Source organism: Mugil cephalus, chromosome 1, assembly GCF_022458985.1.
Source record: "Mugil cephalus isolate CIBA_MC_2020 chromosome 1, CIBA_Mcephalus_1.1, whole genome shotgun sequence".
Taxonomy (NCBI): Eukaryota; Metazoa; Chordata; class Actinopteri; order Mugiliformes; family Mugilidae; genus Mugil; species Mugil cephalus.
Window position 1 is genome coordinate 39506544 of NC_061770.1, and position 21481 is coordinate 39528024.

The window sequence follows — 21481 nt, forward strand, 5'->3', positions numbered from 1 at the left end:
AAGTTTTTCCCCTGTCACAAGAAAAAAAAAAACACACACCTCATCTTATCTCTCATAAACAGATGTGCATGTTCCACATTTCCTCATGACAGTTACACATACCCTGGCGAACTAACATGAATCGCAGTGTGATTTTACGTGTGCAAGTGTGTGCGCGTGTGAGACTCAGAATCAGTCATCTCTCATTTCACAACCCGGCATTCACCGACCTCCACAGCTACTTCGCACACACACACACGCACGTTCTGCAAAAATGTTCATATTTCATTTCCCCCAAACTCCCTCCACATCTTGATTACCGTCATGGCTTGGCACAGGCCCTGATGCCTGCAAAGCCCTTAAATCAAAACGGGGGCCGAACACCGGGAACACATTTCCATATCGGGCTTTCATTTTTGTCCCCGCACTTGGCCTCTCATTGATCTTTCTCTTCTATTCATCTAAAAATGAATGGGAATGAACACACGGAACACCGAACAGGACAGGATGCAAAGGTTTTCAGTGATCTTCAAAGCAAAACAAGCGAATATGGGAACTTATTTTCTTCGACATCTTTATTTGGCTGGATGACATTGAAACGTTTTTTAAGATATGGTTAATTTTACCCAGTACCAGTTTATTTTACCACCAGAACCCACCAGCAGTAAGTTTATTTACCTGTGAGATATGGATAATGCAGTGAAACGTCTCACTTGAGATGTTGGAACAAGCAAATAATTGCTTGTTTAAGTTGAGTTAATTGATTAGACTAATATTAACATTCAAATGATCTATAAAACATTTTAGATATATAGAATGGTTCATCTTACCATAGACAGACATGTTTCCTTCAAAGAACTTCTCATGAATCACCTTTGTAGGTTAGCTTCCTGTTAGCACTAGCTACTATTAATTTACTGGCTAGGAAACTGTTATGTTAAAGTTGGCTTTTATTTTATTACTTAGCTGACAACGTTTGTCGTTTACTTATTAAAATATTTTTTTCTTTCTTTTTACATATGTATGAATATCGAAGCTACTATTCCTGAACAATTCCGGAAGAAGGCGTATATTTGGCCTCCAAGCGTGGCCGGTTAGCTCAGTTGGTTAGAGCGTGGTGCTAATAACGCCAAGGTCGTGGGTTCGATCCCCGTACGGGCCATGAACTTTTAAAGGGAACTGTGAAGTAGTGGGTAGAAATACAGGAGTGGAAAAAAAGTATAAAAACTATAAAAACTACTTAAAACTAATTAAAGCATCTATCTAGTCCCTAGTCACTACAGTCATAGAAATAAATAATAGCAGGTACAGGTACACTACTTAGTGGTTAGAGATACAGAGTAAATTATTATTTTATTGTTGTTTTAATGTTAAGTTATTTTGTGTAAATACACCCTAAAAAAGTGCTATATTTCAGATCATGGACATCAGGGTATTTTATTTCATTTTAAACTATTAGTATTTTGAGGTAGCAGCACACACATACATAATATACATCATCATTTACTATATAGCCAAGTGAATACAACAACAGAAAAACCAAACAAAATACACAAGTGTTTCAAACACTAAAAAAGAAATAAGTAAAATAATAAGTCCAATAAAATAAATTAGACCTGGTATCGGCAGTATCAATACTTATCTAAACGCTGCTTATAATGTGAACAAATGGACGGGTCAAACAGCAGGAACATACAATTTATTTTATTTTATTTATGTGCTTTACCAATACTAAGCAAATATTTTATTCTCTATCTACTTATTTACTGTTTTTATTTTTAATTGTGCTCACTTTTAATACATTTTATTTATTTATTATTAAATGTATGCACTATTATTGTACATATCTGTACAACATTTTGGTCAACTGAGGTTGTTTTTAAAAGCGCTTCAGAAATAAACTTTGACATGACTTTAATGTTTGGTCCATTTCACTGAGCTAGCTAGCATTAGCATTAGCCCGCTAGCGAGGAAACGGGTCAAGGTTGGTCATTTGTTTGATGAGTTGCTCTGGTTTGTTGGTGCAGTTTGCTTTTATACTCATGTCTAAATATTCTTCAGAGTGAGTGTTTAATATGTGTACTGAATATTTATCCAGCAGAAGAAGGTCTGAGTGGAAGGAATATAACTTTAGCGACGGTAATGCTAACTAGCTACAATGACTCTTAGGTTAACGTTAGCTAACTGTTAGCCAAAGCAAAACTGAAAACAGATATAATTGTAATGAAATACTTCATTTGAGGATTATGGCTTTTGAAAACTTAAGTAATAAGTTATAGTTGGTCCTTTTTTTTACGCTTTTATTATTATAATCTGGGCTCAAGTTTTGAATTTAGCTTGGAGTGAGACTTTTATTTTTTAGTGTGTTTGAAGATGATGTATAAGTATATTAATCTAATAAAGGACAAATTCCTTTAAACCAATTTTATTTATTTATTTATTGTAAGGCGTGATTACAGCGCTGCTATTTTACATGACAACTAGAAATACTATTTTCTATTTGACTGATAGGTCGCTGATTCATTCAGAGTAGTCGGCCTTCTCCTCAGCCATTCACACATTATCTCTTTTATATACAGGCTATTTTATCACTTCTTGAGTGCGTAAACTTATTAAAAATGTGTCCTTATTTTTCGTGCTAATAAATATGTCAGCTATTGCCACATACTGTAGACTACACAAAGATATTCGTTGAAATTTAGTGTAAAAATCAAATGAAGAAATCCACCTGGACGGACACCAACCCACCAACCGTTGCTTATTAGCTGGTCTGGACCCGGCGACATGTATTTGTCTTTGCACAGAGAATAGTCTGGGTGAGAAATGATGCAAGATCAAGGTGTGGAGCTGAAAGACGTGAGGACTGGGAAGGACAGAATTGGGCTCCGATGAGATGAAGAGGGCAGGAGATCAAGCTGCTCACATATTTACGCAGCGTACGCTTCATATACGGGCTCTCGCTTTGTGAAATAGCCGGTCTCAAAGCCGAGCGGGGTCTCAGAGCCGGGGTTTGATTAAAGAGCGCTCAGAGCTCAGAGCTTTGATTGAGGGTGATTACTTCTGTCTGTAGCTTTTGCAGTCCTAAGTGCAGCCCCAGCTTTCAAGTGTTTTTCTTGTTGTTATTTCTGCTTCTGTTTTTAGTTCAGATGATGCATCTAGTGCTTTGATTGTCGGTTCACCAGCAGGGACCCTGTGGCAAGATTTGGACCAGCATGACAGACAGCAGACAATTTATTCATCACTCAAAGTAGAAAGGATATTAGCAGGCGAAATTATCCTTTGAAAGCCCCTGCAGTAAATCCTAAACCCTGGTCTGTTTTTTTTTTTTTTTTATGCTATTTGGAGATATCTGCCATCCTTTACTCAGTCTAGGACAAACGCCTGCTATCATTATGAATCAGTCTGCTGTCGATTTCATTCTATAAATGCCAGATGTTGAAAGATTTCTGATTTTATTGAAAATACGTATTTGTATCTCACACTCAAAGAATCACAGTGACAAATTATTTTCAGGGATATGCTTCATTTACGTTTTTGCTGATAAATCTTTCGTTAATCGACAAAATTTGAACCTGTATGAGTATGTACAAGATTCCCAAATCAACTTCTGAGAAATAACAAAATGCCACCTCAACCTGTGTGACCTCTCGCCATTTCCACTATTTGTCACACACAGAGGTCTGGTCTGTTCTTGCTCACTCATATACGGAGACTAAGTGATTAAAAAAAAAAAGGCTAAAAAGGCCGCGTGTCAGGATGAGGAGACACCGACGTTGCTAAGTAAGGGATTTCCCTTCGCTAAGGTTTTTACATAATCTCCCATAATGACAGGGTTTCAGATGCAGTGATGGATGTGGGGGTTTCCCCTCTCTCCGTCTGCTGTGACCACGTTCTTGCACATGGACCTTTTTCCTATCAGATGAACTCCTCCTAACTGTCTCTCAGTCGATCTGTCGGAGTTTCTTTCAGTGGAAATCGTCGCAGATTTCATTCTGGCTCCTCGGATGTGAAGACTTGCTACGTTTTTGTGTCTTATATGGCACTGAAACGTGTTTGAATCTTAAACAAAACACAGTGATTGAAGGCTGCACCTTGCTCTTGGAAAATAGAGTAGAACAGAATAGAAAAGTACTACGTGACCTCAACAAAAATGGGCTGGAACTTTTTTCTCCTATGAAGTATGGCCTTTATGTATTGGAAGAGCTTTGCGCGATGTGAAAACCCAACACCAGTAGAACATCGTGTCCTAGTTGGTTACATTAAAACGAGTTGATGGTGGTTTCGAAGCAGTCGGCTGCAGGAAGCGTTTCCACATCAATTACAGACGTTCTCTTCATCGGGGCTTCACATAATGAAGTTTGTTAGGCTCTTGTCTATCCATGTGATTCATGCCTTGCGGTGATCCGTGTTTGTTATTCTTAGGTGTCCATGGATAGCAGAAAGCGGCCCGCGGCTTCCTCCGCCTCGGGGAGTTTGGTGTTCTGGTCCTCTTCTTTCCCGCAGCAGCCCGCCAGAGTCCTGATCGTGGAGGCGGCGCCGCCCTGGTGGTCGGAGACCTGCGCGATGCTTTGCGACGCTCTGGATAACTTCTTATCCCTGGCCTGCAGCCTGGACGGGCCCAGCAGGATACCGCTGCTCAGCCTGTACGCAATCAGCAGGCAGCAGGAATGTCTACTTCCATTTGTGGTAAGACAGAAGAAGAAGAAGAAGGTGAAATCGTTCTACTAGAAAACACACGGCCTCTCTCTATTATTGCCTCCTCTTGTAGATTATATATCGCCTCTTTTCCTCCACCTGTCCCCTTTACCGTGTCTCAGCTTCATGCGTTTTTCTCCACCTGTCGCTTTGTATTTTTAGCAGGTTCGCGGTAACTTGGCCAGGCTGCATTCCTGCGTCGAGGAGCTGAGGTCTATCCCGTGTGAGGGTTTCATCAGGGGAGCGACCAGAGGAGGCGATCTGCTGCGACAGGCAGTGCTGGACAGTCTGCAGCAGTTTAAACAGTACATCAGACACACCAGCGCAGGCAGCGGCAACATATCTGTGGAGGTGAGCACAGACAGACCTTCACTTCTGTTTATATGCATAAAAAAATCAGGCAGTGCTCCTTCCAAGCTGTTAACACAAATAAGAATAAATATTCCTCAGCATTTCCTGTTCATCAAATCACAGCAACCCATTATCTCTGCTCAGTTTGTGATACAACATAACCTGGATGACTGAGACCTCCCCAGCAGGAGGTTTTCTACCAAAACATTTTGTAGTCATCAGGCATTTTCAGTGGCAGTTAAGCCAACAAACCAAAAAAAAAAAACGCCCAAACCTGACAATGGCTTCGTTTGAGCACCATTCACAGGATGAGTAGCATAGCCACACGGTCCCCCTCCTTAACCACGGGTTAGCACCCGGCCGTTGATGGAAATTCGTCACACCTGTTTCTGGTTATGACAGAAACGAGTCAAGCTAGTTTCTGATGAGTTTTACCCACAGACTTTTCCTTTTTAAACCTCATCTTCCCACTAGTCTCTCTGAACTGAAGAACTACTCGGATGAGTGGTGAAACGAATTGTGATCCTGCAACTGAACTTGTAAGATTTCTTGAAAAGTCCAGGTGCAGGATCACAGTTGCCTTTCTTCAGACGACCTTTTGGACGACCAATTAAAACATAATTTATTTTTGTAGTATGCCTGTGGGAAGCTTTTTTGCTTTTAGAACCCAAAATAATTGTTTTACCAACTCTCACTCGCTCAGAATTGTATTTTCGGCTGAATCTGAGCTGGCAGACTTTTAAGGAAACATTTCAGACGTCAATATACAATAAAGATTTAAAATAAAAAAATGTTTTCATGGTGTTGCAACAGCAAAAATATGGGGATGTAGCTCAGTGGTAGAGCGCATGCTTCGCATGTATGAGGTCCTGGGTTCAATCCCCAGCATCTCCATTTCTTGCAGCATGTATACACATGAAGTTCACTGTATCTTCTGAACTGTCAGAACCGAAGAAGCTACTCGGATGAGTGGCGAAACATCTTCAAGAAATTCTACAAGTCCAGCTGACCTTATTCAATGCTTTTTTGGATTGTATCTTCTGCACTCAGATAATTGTTTGAATGAGTTATGAATTGTTTAAGCTCTTTGTTTTGGTACAAGTGAGCAAAGTGACCACAATATAAAGATGACCTAACGTCAACACAGCAGCATTAGTTACAATTAAAGAGTTCTTATGATCACTGCTAAACCTTTGACATGAATAATCCTCATAAATATTACATCAGTTTTCCATGTAGCAAGATTTTGACAGGGCCGCCCTCTTACGTCTGTGACCCAGGTGATGATATGTATATATCCTAATGTTTTTGGATGCAGCCTCCCTCTTAATTCCTTCAGCCAGACTCTGAAAAAAGCTGTGTGTTTATTAAAATTCATTTTAATGTTGCAGGCAAGGAATTGTGTGTTAAAATGTGAAATACTGAAGGTGCCATCACCCACGTCTCACTCACTCCCAACTGGACAAGGGTTATGGGAACTGACAGACTGACAGAGCTCAGGGACCTAAGGTTAACCTCTTCACTTTGGATCCTGAACTTCCTTAGCATGCCTATAAAACTCGACTAAGAACATATCCATCACGTCCTAAATGGTAAATTATCTGTCTGTGGAAGATATGAGGGTCTTTTTGCGTATATATGGCATAAGAGGTGGAGATGCTGGGGATTGAACCCAGGACCTCATACATGCGAAGCATGCGCTCTACCACTGAGCTACATCCCCACGCTCCCACATCAACAATACTATGAAAATGATTTTTATATGTTGTTGGCTTTGCTGCCATTGGCGATGCCTAATGACTGGATATGTTTTGTTAAAAGTTGTAAAAGGTTCCCAGCCCAGATTCAGCAGAAGATACATTTGCGACTGAGTAAGGGTTGGTAAAACATTTCTTTGTCAATTTGGCATCTTTTGGACAGAATATGAAGTCTTCAATCAAATATTTAGTTGTTTCTTTCTAAATTCTCCACATATCCTCCTGAGAGCCGAGCATTTGTTTGTTATGCACCTTAACTTCTTTAAGATACGATTAAGATCTTTAGGTATTTGGGATTAGTAGGGCCTAAGAAGTATAAAAACTAAGCATCATCTTTGAACAGGAAGTAGTTTTTGAAAATATAAAACTGTGTAATTTAATGCAAAAATCAGAACTGGAAACGACAAAATCCCAACGTCCTCAAACGAGCACTTGTGAATTTGTTAAATTTTCACGTCATATCAAACTAGAAACCATATGTAAACACATGTATTGACCCTTCACCACCAGTACATGGCAGACGAAAGTGTCTCCTCATGAGAACAACAGGTCTAAATGAAGCAGAATAAGCTGCAACAAACATAAAGCATGATGTCCCCATATGAGGACGCCGGGTCTCAGGAGGATATACATTATAAAAAGAGCATCCCCAAAGCTGCGCACTAGCTCAGACTGAACAGACCTCCTTTGACATTCAGGCTTTGTACTTCATGCTAATGTAGAGAAGAGGCTCCACTTACACCTGTTGAACGAGCTCTCCTCGGGTCCAATTCCGCGTATTTAGCGGCTCCAAAAAAAAAGCATATTGAATTAGGAACCTCATTAGCATGTTTTTGAGCGGGCTCTGTTAACCGTCCATTTCAGTGGCTGAGAACTCTTCACATCACGTATGAAAGAGTCCACTTAAAACCAGCCCCGTGCTCATTTCTAATGCACCAGATGGACTCTGCTCGTCTGCTACTCAACCGTCAGACTAGAAAGAGCTGAAAAAACCGAAAAGCTTTAGTAGCTTGTAGCGCTTCCCTCGCTGGAATATCCAACCGGCCGTCACTTCTCATACGTAAAGAGGTTCCCTTATTTAGCTGTTTTTTTACATGTCATTTCCAATTAGCGTCTAATTTGCTTCCACCCGCTAATGAACGCTACATCATTTCATTATAATTTAAGCAGATGAAGCCGTTGGTGTCAACGGAAGATCGGGGCTACTAACTACTTGGATGCAGCCCATTTCATATTACCATAAGTTTGTGTTTGTTACATAATTCAGAGACAGTTTGAGGCTAATATTTTGCAAAAGTTTCCAGCCACACAACTATAAACACGCAGCACATTAGGAGAGAGTGGGGGGAAAAAAGGAGGCCGTCGCTGCCGCTCTCTGTTAAACTTTAAACATGTCCCCTGGACACCGCGCCGTCGACTGTTGATGAGGGTTTTTAAATCCGGCCGGCGTTTTTTCGGAAGCCCTGGACAGATGATTATACTAAGACCCACTGTTCCAGACGGCGGAGGATATGAATAGCGCTGTTAGGAGACAGGGAGACACTAAGCAGAGACACGGCCCTATTCATGTGTGTCTGTGGCTGTGGTGCTGGGCCGCTAATGCGATACATGTTGTCATTTATATAGATTCTATACCGTTCATGCTTACGGTCTCATTCATGATTATGTGCCACTTATGTCTCAACAGCCAGAAGCAGACACCGGATGCATCCATAATCCTATTATAATCATCGTTTTCTGCTAATGTTAATTTGAATCCGGAGGAGCCTATCATCAGTTTATCTTTTTTTTTTTCCCCCAACATTAGGCATGTAAATTCCACAGAAAACTAATTTCATATCGTTCCATTATCAGATTTTTAGTGCTTATTTTAAGATAGTGGCTTTTGTGCAAATGCACGACACAGAAATAATGGATTCGTGCAAACATTCAGAAGCGCATTAACCTCGGTTTCAGGCATTTAATAATAGTTAGAAATAGAAAATATAAGGTTGCAGATCATGAGGCGAGAGCGGAGCTAATGGTCTCGGCGAAAACATGGCCTAACAGTGTGGGAAGTTAAAAGTTGGGTGATTGTAACAGATGACCCGCAACCATTTTATGTTGTGGTGGGAATTGACTGTACTTGGACTGTGGCTCTGACATCATGCATTCAATTTAGTAACTATAATTCACTGCGTGTCACGCCTCTCGAGAACAAGAGAAACACACAAAGAACGCTTTGGTGTGGTGAGGTTGTGTGTTCCTTTGAGGACGCTGTGTGATCTTGCGTTAAACCAGCTGGAACAACTCAACAGTAGTAGCCAAGCTTGATGTGGCTGATTATTAATATGACATCACATGTGTTTGTTTGGAGTGGCCTCAACAGGGCTCTTCAGCCACTGTAGTTTTAACATTAACATGATGTATAGCTTAAGATAAGATATGACTTTGTTCATCCTACAATGGCTAAATTCTCATTAGGGGCGGGGCCTAAAGTGTACAAGAGGCTTAGATTGACAGGTCTAGTGTAGCGCTGTGTTAAATACTGAAAGTACTTAAATCACGATACGATATTTGAACAGATTAGGGTTTAAACCACGGGTCTTCAACCGTGGGGGTTGCAAAATCTTTGGTTGATTGGACATTTTTTATGTGTTTTTTTTACATTATCCACCACAAATTTAAATGTCTTTAATTATGCATTAACATGGACGAAACATATTTTAGTAAATGGAGGCAGAAAACCTCAACAGTGCACCACGCTAGACCTGTCAATCGAAGCCTGTTGTACCCAGCAGGCCCCGCCCCTATCGCTGCTGAGCCAATCACATTCAGTCCCCGTGTGAAATCCAGCAGGCCCCGCCCCTTTTTATGTCAGGCTATGTTTAGGTTTGCAACCGTACTGTTGTACATGTTTGAAATAAAAAACATACATATATATATATATGTGTATATTTGAACCAGTGTATTATGTGAATAGCTTAATATTGAATGCAAAATGATAATAATGATGTATATTTTTAAATAGCACTAATATATAACACATCTCACATCAGTTTGTGGTCCTTGGCCTGAAAACGATTTAAATGATTTAAACCATTTGCAGTATTACAATAACAATATATGCAATAATATGTTTTAGTTTTACTGTTTTACAAGTGCAACTATCTAGATACAGTAGTGTGAGGTGAGTCCCCTCTTTCATAGCACGTCAGAGCTTCTGTGCGTTTTTATTTTCTTACGACATCTCTTGCAAATCCCCCGTGTAACATCCATCTCCTTCGTCCCTTTGTTGTTAAAAAAAAAGTCCACTGAACCACAGGCTGCGCTTTCTTTTATTCTCTCTTTGTCTAACATGATTCAATATTTCTCATTTTTTGAATTGTTTTACTCCGTTCTCTGACTCACTTTCTCCACAGATAACGGTGGTGACCAGCCAGCCCGGCCGCGGCGTCGTCCACCAGTTGGAGACGGGGCTCAAAGACGCCGACCTGATGTCCCTGAAGCGTCTCCTGGTGGTGGAGGTCCACAGTGCCGCTGACTGGGACCGAGACGGTCTTTCACCGGAGGCCGCGCACGTTGAGACTGAAGGTAGGGAAACTGTGCAGGCTAAGATAATGAACGTGTTCAGACACCGACAGAGTCAGAAAGTAGGTTTGTCACTGCACAAACTCGCGCTATTGCTCAAACACCAGCGCCGGCACATGTTGCTCCACTTAAAGCATCAACCAAGAAGCATTAAAGAAACTACACGAGCGCGGCCTGCTATCTATTTCCTGTGCAGACTTCACTCCCCCGTACGTTCCGCGCGCACTGTTCCTCTGGTGCTTTCTCAACCGTCCTCCATGTAGAGTTGACCCATTTCCAGCAGCGAATATTTACAGTGCTCACAATTTATGTAGAACTTGGCCGCAGTCCAAACGTTTGCCAGTCCTCTCGCGCTGCCACGATCATATGTCATGTTTTTTGTTTTTTTTTGTAATTACAAAGTTCAAGTGATGTGGTGTGAACGGGTAGAGAGTGTTTTGGAGAAACGAAGGGGAGGTGGAAGTGAGAAAGAAACAAACGTGCGAGGAGGAGAGAATAACAAGATCCGGTTTGACCGTAAACAGTGCAGCTTTTCTTGGAAAACGATTTATTTGGCATGTGAGCTGTTTATCCCAGGGTGATAAGTAGTTATTGTTGCAGTGGACGGGCTGTGAGTGCGGGGTTTTTAAGTCTGTGTGTGAGGGTGGAAACGCGATGCTGACGCCGTTATGAGTTTTGACTCACCTGACACAGTTATATCAGTTATGCAACACTAACTAGCAAATTTGTTTACTTTGCGTTTCCTTTCTTCTGTTTTTACGTAACATGTGAAAAAAATAATCATCCGTGTAGCTTTGCCCCAGTTTTCCCCCAATAAAACTTTGCGTTGATTAACTTGGAGCAGAAATAAAGTACTTAGAAAATATCTCCAGGAATAATTCTATAAGAGTCCCTGCAGCAGAACGTATGTGCATTGTGTTCATCAATCAATGTGAGGCAAACTTACTTGCGTCTCTCTCCGATACCTAATAAAAAAGTGCGGCATTCAGCGGAGGAATGTTTGGAACGGAGCCGTGGAAACGTGGTTTTATAGTCACCGCATTTCAAATGGTGAGTTTGACGAGGCCCACGCCCATTTAGCTGCTGCGACGCAGCTGGGAACAGATCGGCGTGTCCCTCCCCAGGGCTGTTTTTTTCTAAGAAGCGTTCGCTGCAGCGCTGTCACGCCGGAGGCACGACCGTCACTCACGCCCGCTGATGCTACGCGACCCGGCCGCGCAATCACGCCGACACCGGCGGTGCTGACGTTCCCACGTCTTTATCAGGAAGGGTTTATTTCCACAGTGGAGAAGCGATGCTTGTTGTCACCATAAAATCTCCGTACACTGTGCGTCCGGTTGCGCTGGTGTTTGGGCGGCTTGTTGATGTTCTGAGCTGTGTTAGTGTCGCAGAAGCGTTGGGTGTGTTCGTGTTTTCTGAAAATTCATCTCACGTTTTTTTCCGTCACCGCAGATGTTCTTCCTCTGAACTTAGAAATGTAATGAAAAATGAATAACGACGTTATGGATCGACTTATTATTGTTCTCGCTGAGCTTTTTCTAACTGGCCTCTGTAAATTACGAGTGGAGACCAGCTGTCTCTGTTGCTAAAGCTGCGCTGCAATCACTTGTTCCACCCTCGCTACTGGTGGATTTGCTGCTAGTTCGTCTCCTTATTAATACGTCAAACATCTCGTGCTCATCCAGGCCACTTCGCCAAAGCGTTTACCCCCCAGTCATTACTGAAATTAGCTGGATCACATTAACATTTCGTGGTCTTTCGTTGCGACACTGCTGCTTGTGTCGCATTCACATTTTTCACATTTTTTTGCTTTTATTCGCACGTATCATTTTAAAACCAGTTGTAAGAGCATTTTGGGTTTTGTGGCAGTGTTCTGTGAAACGGGGACACCCACTGAAGCTACAGAGCACAAATATAAATAACATTGTAAATTAAGACGAGATCCACCAAGATGTCAACTTGTCAAACTCCCACTCTCGCCCTCAGTCACTCAGACGGATCCACAGTAACACTCACGCACACATTTCCAGACACTTGATGAACTGCTGCTAGTTTGCTGCAATGACCCACTGGGCTCCTGCATGTTCATGAAATAAAAAAATAACATGATTGTCAGGATTGACAGGAAAAAAAAAATAAAGATTTTGGTTAAAGTAAACAGCAAACTATTATTTATCCCACCCACGACCCATCTGCCATTAATCAGAAGAGCGATTAGTTTGACCTGGGCTGGGTTTGCATGTAAAACCTGTGCCCTGAATGTGCCTCTCGTGACGTTTCAGCCTGCGACATTACTCAAAGCAAACCCTCCGACATCTCGGATGACGTTCTCTAGGAACCAGCTAGAACAGAAAGGAAAAGAGCCGCATCCAAGAGCTACACTGACCCCACTGAGTTCATCTGGCTAAAAACTGAAGCGGCCTTAAATCAAAGATAAGAACTTTAACTGGGCGGCCAGAATAAATTCTACCCAGGCCTAGGTCGGCTTCAAAACGTCCCAGATTGTGAAAAATCAGTTTAGCCACCACGAGCAAAAGCCCATAATGTGTTCAGATCAATAAATGCATATGAATTTCGTAATTAATTACACAAAAATGTAAGAAGGAATGTTGATTCTGGGAAGAGTCTTGCGCCACTTGACAGCAGACTGTTTATTTTGGCCGTGTGTGTGTGTGTGTGTGTGTGTGTGTGTGTGTGTGTGTGTGTGTGTGTGTGTGTGTTGCAGCGAGTTAGTGGAACGTGCAGTTTTCATTTTAAAGCTGAAGCTAATTCTTTATGTCAGGACTCACAACTCCAGAGTGCGGATGGTGTATTTCACAGTGTATTTCACCCAAGTTTGTGAGGTCAGCTGATTATCTGTGGGTTTCATATCTTCAAGAGGACAATGACTTACACCTTGGAAGACAAGTGTGGACACTGTTCGTGTGGGTTGGTTAAGGTTCAAGGCCCAAAACTGCATTATTAGTCAATATTGGTCCTCGTAAGCATTAAAAGTGGCAGCGCATGAGTGAGTGTCCGAAGGCCGACGCCCTGATAAGCATCCTGTTTTTGTTAAAACTCCACAAGTGTGTCCTTGAATCCCAGGTCTGTTCTGTGATTGTGCAGCCGAGCACCAGGGAAAAAAGATACAGAAGTGGGTCACGGAGCAGAGCAGAGCGGGAGGAGCGCTGAGAGACGGAGACGGGGACGATTATGGCACCAAGTGGTTTTGGGTTTTTCTTTTCACGGCAAAGTTGTTGACTGAAAACCGAGTCAACAAGCTGTTCTACATTGTATCAGACGGCTCCTCAGGGACAGTCGGGGGGGGTGGGTGAAAAACTAAATTACACTGTTTTCCCTGTTAACTATCAGTGAATACGTAGACAGTGTCTCATTCAGATGCAATTTTCGCAAACACAGTAGTTACATTGGCTTTTTTTCTATTTAAACACAAAATGTTGCATCAAAAACTTCATCACTGTGTCGTCCGCCCTGTAATTGCTGTCTCTTTTTTCTTTTTTTTTTGTCGCTATTCAACAGCACAGAAAGGTTTTTTTTTCCTTTGTGTTGACACTGAGGTCAGAATTTGATACGAGGGAAGGAAATTAACACAAGACCACATCTATTCCTTTGGCTCCGAGTCAATATACTTTGGCAGAACTGCTGCTCTGAGCCACGGTAAATGTTAATGTTGGCATTCCCGCATTTTCACACTGACGCCGCTAACGAGCTCATTTTAAGATGATATAAATTTAACGCTGTTCAACCTTCTGATGTTTGCAGTTTGAAACGTAGCTAATACTAAAGCTGTCCAACCGAGGTGGATGTGGGGATGATACGTGGTGTATTTTGTCTTTGAACATGTTCCGTTGATGCACATAGTTAATTTGAAGGTAGGACTGTGAATAGACGCCTTCATGGCCGACGTCATTGTGACGTCACTTCAGGCAAAACACTGTCAACCGGGAAAATGTCGCCTTTCTGTATTTTTGGATCACAAAACAGAAAAAGGATATATATCGTAGACCACTTTGGTTTAACGCAACGTTCTTGTAATGTCTTTGTAGGAGAGGGGTCCGTGTATGTTTTGGTCATTGGGTTTTCCTTTCGGAAAAGCAGGATATTGACAAGCAACAAAAAAGTGGTTATTTGATTCTCGTTTTAAAATTCAAGGCATTTTCTCTTTGTCAGGGTCCTGTATGGATAAACACAACTTTAAAAACCAGACAAAGTAACTGGATGAAGACAAATCCCTACCTGAAGGTGTAGTTTACTAAAAAAAAGATGTCTGGACCTGAGTCAGGAGGAGAATAAAGTGGAGGCGAATGAAAAGAGGCAAAAAAATGAAGAGACTGAAGAAGGAACGAGTTTGTGAGTAGACAGAAAGATGAAGGGTACAGAGATACATCAGTGATGAAACAGATAGAAAAGAGGACAGACAGGTGTTGATAATGATATCAGTAGGAGGGCAGACGCCCTCCGGCCCTTTGACTGATCGAGGCCAAGGAGTTGGCGAGACGTCGCCGGAGGCTGACTGAGTGCTGGCATTTACCCAAATAGACTCATGATTGCCATGTCCTGCTGTGTTCTGGGTGTGAGTGCTTGTTTCCCTCTTATCGGTGAGAGAAACACTGGCCCAAGTGTTAGAAAGTCTCCAAGAGGCTGTATTTGGTCTAACTTCTGCTGGATAATTAATCCATTCAGTTCTTCGATTTATCTGAGCTTAAACTTTTATTTTATTTGTTGAAATATTGACGAGAACTCTTTATGCTGTTGTAGCTATAACTGAAGATGCTTTGGACTGAACCCAATATCTCACAGACAGAAAGTATTGTCTTTACCTCCAAGCTATTGTAGATCGGTATCTAGGGAACATGCATATTTTATTCTGAAAACAGTGGGTGGGCTGTACGACAGTGTTTGACTCAAGGCGTTTCCACTCCCACACTGGACCCGAAGACACGAGGCTGTCACTGTAGTGACTCCAACCATTAACGAATCACAGCACACAGAATTAAATTAACGGCCACGTAAAATATGTTTGTCTTTTACCTTAATGTCCTACGAAACTCTTTCTTTTAACGCTTTCATTTCAAAAATACCGGGTTTTTCAGAGCCTGGTCGACCTGCCTTTGGTTTGCTTTCACATTCGTAATTGCGTCGACAACGTCATCACCACACATTGAAGTGCACTGGAACACTGCGAGGTAGACAATGGACAGCGTTGGTGCGTCCCACGCCGCTTCCTGATCATCCTGTTATTTGTCGTGAGGTATTTTCTTTCAGTTTGTCGATGGCCTGAGGCTCCGCTCTTTCAAAAAGCTAGGACTGATTCACCTGTGCGCTTCCATTAACAGTTGTGTAACAACAATTTTGATTGTGACTGGAAGAATTCACAAAAATCAGAGGTAATTCTTGGGGGGACCAACAAGATGACTGGTCTTATGGGAGTAGACCAAAACTTGGCCCAAAAACAAAGCAGGTACATCAACGACAGACGAGCCGATAAAATCCTGGGTCAACGCCAGTCATTCAGCAAAAGTAATTGTTCCCTTCGTGTGATGAAATAATAACCCATCACACAGACATGTATAATAAATACACACTAGATCTTTAATGAAAGCGAATGAATGTACGTTGTCGGCGGCAGAGAAAATCACAGACCTTGAGGAAGCCGGCGAAAATGCGACAGATGAATTGGATCCTCCGTAAGTTCCGTATGCCAAACGGACGCCGCTGCCAGCTTCAGGCGTTTAATACCTTTCTCCCTCCTGACTGGAGGAATATGAACTCTTCTCCAGCTCTCCAAGTCCCTCCATCTGCTGCTGTTGTGAATCCACTATAAAGAGCGAGTGCATGTGCCTGTTTAATCTGTTGCGCACAGACACAGCCACAGTTTCCATTCAATGTTTTTTATTTATTTATTTTTTTTAATTTTCTAAGGATGAATTACTCTTCTCTGCAGCTTCTCCACACGAGTCTTGATTCGATGAGGACACAGGCGTGAGTTATGAGAGTCCTTTACGAGAAAGACGTGTTATTTTTTTTTTATTTTGCAAAGTCATCCTCAGCAGTGGAGGGCACCCACCGTGACAGACACATAAATATCGTCTGGAGGAGCCACGGTGATAGATTACCACCGTCTCATCTGAACACCTGGGCCTTTGTCACCTGAGCTGCGTCTCTTTTTAAATACAAACAATGTGACAGAACAGAGACTGAGCCAGAAGACGATTCGGCCCCTCGTTTTATTTGCAATCTCAACATCCTCGGTTTAAATTATTGTGTCCATCTTTTGGGGATTTTTCGTGTTGTGTTAAGGTATATTTTATTTTGGAACCGACAAAGCACAGTAATTACCCGTCACTTTCGTCTCTCATGTAAATGTGCCGTATTTGATGGCGTATAAACGACATTAAAAAACATACAAAGCACACGAGCATAGACATATTCACGTACAAATATTAAAACAACGCTATAGTCTATTAGCATAGTAGACTTTAGACTTTATTTGTCCCAGAAGGGAGATTTGTTTCCACTTGACTGTGCACATATTCATCGCAACAGAGGATTAGACAAGACAAAAAGTGCTAAAATCAATAAAACAACTTACGACATTAAATGCTGTGGACATGGATGTTAGGGACAAGGGAGAAGAAAGAATCAGAGTCTGTTATTTAGGGTATTAAACTCTGTCCCATGCAAATATTAGTACTAAAAAAACACCTTCTTACGTTTAATTTAAATTCAGTAGAGATTAATTCAGTTTTTGTTTATATAGTTTCAATAACAATAGAGGACAGGAGCCCGGTGCCAGAGACAAGAAATTAGAGGACAAGCGCTCACATACTATAAGCTTTGTCAAACAGGAAAGTCTTAAGCCTGACCTCAAAACTAGACAGGGCGTCTGGTATTTGACTTATAATACATAGTCTGTGTAAGTCTATTTAAGCCTGGTTGGGTTTGCACACACGTATACATACGTTTTATTCATGTAAATACAACTGAAATTCAATTCTGAGTGCCTCATAAAACATTTGCTGACACTCTGTTATGTAATGTAGCCGTGTAATACACAACATTTTCTTTGCAGTGTTTGAGAAGTCTCTCCTCCGAAACAAAAAGACACCGTCAGTATAATAACGCAGCCTAGCAGCAAATCTCTGTCTGAATGGTGTAAATATCAGTGGGTGTTTGCACATGAATGACTTCTCGCAAAAATAGACTTTTCCACTGATACATTTGGGAATAATAAAAAAAAAAACAGCTCACATCCAAACCTTACAAACTATTTGTACTAAGAACCTTTTCTTTATTTCTTTAAAGGGTCTTCATAAAACGTATACACCTGATATCAAATGCTTTTAAGCTCCTGTAATGTAACGTGATGTGAGACCTTTCCCCTTCAGAAAACACGTAATCATGTTTAAAGTGTTAAGCTAAACCTTTTCAAGACACTGTTTGATGTAAACCAAGGCTTCCTTGGAGATTCTTGCCCTCAAGTACCTAAACATGGAGATGCTGGGGACTGAAAAGTCACTTAAATCCCCTTTCTTCTCCATCCTGATGCTCAGTTTGAACTTCATCAAGTTGTCTTGATCACCTCTACATGACTAAATGCATTGAATTGCAGCCATGTGATTGGCTGGTTAGCTATTTGTGTTAACAAGCACCTAATACCTAGTATCTAATAGAGTGGCAACCGAGTGTATGTCCTGATAGAAGTTCACACCGGACTTGTGTTGGGCTCCATGGTTACCTCACAATCAGAATTTGCATTATAATAAAATATAGTCTCATAAAAATCCACGTGACGTATGATTCTCAGTCTGTAAATCCGTTTCAAATGCCCGGCAAAAAAGAAACCTCATCACAACAACACTTTGACAAATACTCGTTCGCACAGTTTTTCTCCGCTTTGTTGAGGAATTTCATTTGATGTAAACACCAGGTTTGCAAATCCTTCGTCAAAACAGCCATTCCATCCACATGCATTCAGCCCCTAAATCCCAGTCTTTATTCTTTTCAAACACAGAGTGTTTTTAGTGATAATGGAGTTTGTGTATTATCCCGTTATTGATCTCCCCTTCCTCCATCCACCCACCCGCCCGTCTCACATCAATAACCTTCTTTATTGCCGTAGCTTGGAGGTAAACATCATTTTCTCGTGCGCGCACAACAACAAAAAACCCGGATCCGTGAGGAGCGCGGCCCTTTCCAGGAGCTTCAGGAATACGCTGGTTTTGGCACGAGAAGCGCACATATCTTTGTCTGCATCTCAGTCACAAACCGATACCGAGCTCAGGCTTCAAATACAACGGATGTTTGGAAAAAGATGGAGATGCGGGGGATTGAACCCCGGACCTCATACATGCGAAGCATGCGCTCTACCACTGAGCTACATCCCCATGTACAACACTTGCTATTGTCACAAAATGCCACAGTTCCTAACAATTGTAAATTCATATGTGAACAGGTCCAATAAAAGCCAGTAGATGTATACGTGGCTGTGCAACTGTAACAGGCTCAAACTGTAAAACATCATTTCTGAATTAAAATCGTTGACAAATATATTTTCAGATTAAAAGTTTGCCTAAAGCTTACGGCGGAAGCAGCCCGGCAGCCGAGACTCGTATCTCGGATGAGTAGCTCTTTCAAACTGACACTCAATCACCAATTCAGGGCTCCCCCGTCTCTCAGCATAAAAGGATTACAGCCCATTATATCTCCCTAATCCCCCTCCGTTTACTTGCCATCTCCCGTCCTTTTCTTCTTTTTTCACTCTTCTCAAACTGCGGCGATACGGCTCGGTGTTGTCGCCTCCAGATTTTTTGCTTTCTTTTGCCGCCTTATCGTAGAGATAAGTAGCTTTTTTACAAGAGACAGATGACGGTGGCTGTGGTTAAGACTGAAATAACATAGATTACTGTGTGTGTGTGAATGTCCCTGTCTTTAGAGGTTCTTTCTTATTTTGTGTGTTGAGACGTCGTACGCTCTTATGTCTCCCATGTGGGGTATGAATTTGTCTCCAAGTGGTGACTCATGACTTTCCCTCTTTGATATGTATATGTGTGTGGGCTTTCCCGATATAATTTTCATTTATCATTATTTTTATCGCGCCCCGCTTCACGCAATCTGCCTCGTTTCATCAAAGCGTAAACGAGAGATGACAGGACTTTTACCTCTTTCCTTCTCTTCTCTCTCCAGCAACTTAATTACATTTTCCTCCTCCACTTCCTCCCTTTTCCTCTCTACATCTCTCCCCCTCTTTAGGGGTAGAAGCGTAATTCTCCGCTCCATTTTGTCTGTCTCGCCTCCCTCATACTTTGCAGACTTTCTGTGAAGTATCCAATTTCCTCCTTCGCCTTTTATCTTCCCGCTTTATCTCTCTTGTATAACCAAAGATTTATGATGTATTATTCCAGATTTATTGTGCTGTTCAGCTTAACCGGCTGTGAAGCCTCAAAACGTGGGACATCTCATTGGATTGAAGCTAAAATGTCACTTGGATAAAAGTCTGTAGCTGTGTAACGTAGATAATTTGCCTCAGTTTGCCTCAAAAATAGTAGGAAAAAAAACGCATAAAATCATGATGAGCATGTAAAATCACAACATATTATTCAATAAGCATGACTAAGCTATATGAATAGTGAATGGAGGATGTCCTCAGTTTTAACAATCTTCATCAAGTCACAATTAAGTACAGCCCCCAGTTGCCAAGATTGTGGGTGTTCTGCATTGTGTAATTTGAACCGTTACACTGCCTGGAGTTTTTTTTTTTTCCTTTTCCTTATCTCTGTGGCTGCCACCCCGAATAAGTGATGCTCTTTTTTGTTTAAAAGCGTTCTCCGTCTCCTTATTTGCCTCCTTCAGAACACCTAAGCCATTCCCATACCCCACACAGTTGCACTTGGATTAGCGCACATCCCGCAAATACATTTTGAGTCGGAAGTATAATGAATGCGAACATTTATCTCCCTTGAGAGTAGGATTATAATCCGGCGGCCCGCAGCCAAGAATTATGAAAGGGTAGGGCGAATCTTCTTCCTGAGGCCTCGCGATGACTCATATTTCTTGTACTGCGTTGCTATAATGATGTGAAACTTTATCTGTCCCCAGAGGCAACCGCCTTTCTTGCGAGGCCTCCTCTCCACGAGAAGTTAAGACTTACAGTGCAGTAAAAAAAATAAAAAAAAAACGTCTTGATAGAATGAATTCCAAGAATGAAAGCTTGGAACTGTATTAACCGTGGTCATCTGGAGTGCATCCGTCCCTGCATCCCGGGCCCAAATAAGGAGCTCTGGGAAAGTTTCTGAGGTGAGGGAGGCTGTGTTTTGTTACCTTGAGACGGACGAAACCAAGCAACAAGGATCAACTCGTTCATAACTTTAGAAGTCCTCACCAATCCTGGGTGTCTGGTGCAGGAAACCAGTGCAAGGATAAATGCATTGTCATGGAGTGCAAGCAGCCTTTTAATATGTATGCAGCCACGAGAATAGAGGGTATGCATTGACGGCCGCGCCCCCCTGAGTGGAAAAAACACAGTGAAATGTAGCAGTGAATACAGAGAGACCAGGAAAAATGTGGATTATCAGATAAAATTAAGGAAAATTTCGCTCGACAATGATCCATACGAACCAGTGTGTGTTTAGAAAAGTGGATTAGCCTCAGTTTTAGTAAGTTTTAGGTCATTTTAGTTATGATAAATGTAGCTAAATAAAAGATGCTAACGCTAAGATCTTTACTGAGAAGTAACGTTAGCCATAAAATACTGTAGCGTCTGACCAGACGATGAAAGGAAAACAAGTAGTGATCACAAATATTAAAAAGTTTTATTGGTATTCATTGTTGGAACATCCACAAACTTATCTGACAGCCAGAACGTAACTTAAGAAGTAACTTAAGGTATGACTTCATCAAAAAATCTAAACACCTATGATTCAAACTAATGCTGCTAATCTTCATGATCAGCTGTCACTTTTTGCCACTCAGTGGCCGTAACCATGGAGACTTTGCTAGTTGTCGTCACGTGCATACCCTCGATTACTTCAGGAAAAATCTGTACCGTCAACAGGTGTGTCAACCCAGCAAAGACTATGGCCACATACGTTCTGTGCCTGGATGAAAGGAAATAACTCCTCCAGGATGTC

At 41.7% G+C, this 21481-nt stretch overlaps 1 protein-coding gene and 4 non-coding genes across 5 annotated transcripts; 3 read left to right on the top strand and 2 right to left on the bottom strand.

Annotated features, from left to right (window-relative positions):
* The first annotated feature begins 1067 nt into the window (after positions 1-1067).
* Positions 1068-1141, top strand: trnai-aau. The gene has a single exon. It is a non-coding gene; the product is annotated as a tRNA-Ile (tRNA).
* A 1723-nt stretch (positions 1142-2864) lies between these two features.
* Positions 2865-12687, top strand: LOC125009116 (meiosis 1 arrest protein-like). The gene is made up of 4 exons (XM_047586811.1): positions 2865-4665; positions 4837-5025; positions 10184-10355; positions 12635-12687. The coding sequence occupies exons 1-4, from the start codon at positions 4408-4410 to the stop codon at positions 12685-12687; spliced, it is 672 nt and encodes a 223-aa protein (XP_047442767.1). The 5' UTR covers positions 2865-4407.
* trnaa-cgc lies at positions 5848-5919 on the top strand. Its single transcript has one exon. It is a non-coding gene; the product is annotated as a tRNA-Ala (tRNA).
* Positions 6677-6748, bottom strand: trnaa-cgc. Its single transcript has one exon. It is a non-coding gene; the product is annotated as a tRNA-Ala (tRNA).
* A 5980-nt stretch (positions 12688-18667) lies between the features above and the next one.
* Positions 18668-18739, bottom strand: trnaa-cgc. Its single transcript has one exon. It is a non-coding gene; the product is annotated as a tRNA-Ala (tRNA).
* Between the last annotated feature and the right edge of the window lie 2742 nt (positions 18740-21481).

Coding starts and splice junctions, on each gene's coding strand:
- LOC125009116 (XM_047586811.1), top strand. CDS start 4,408: ATGGATAGCAGAAAGCGGCCCGCGGCTTCCTCCGCCTCGGGGAGTTTG. Junction 5,026..10,183: donor GCGGCAACATATCTGTGGAG/GTGAGCACAGAC, acceptor CTTTCTCCACAG/ATAACGGTGGTGACCAGCCA. Junction 10,356..12,634: donor CGCGCACGTTGAGACTGAAG/GTAGGGAAACTG, acceptor GTGACGTTTCAG/CCTGCGACATTACTCAAAGC.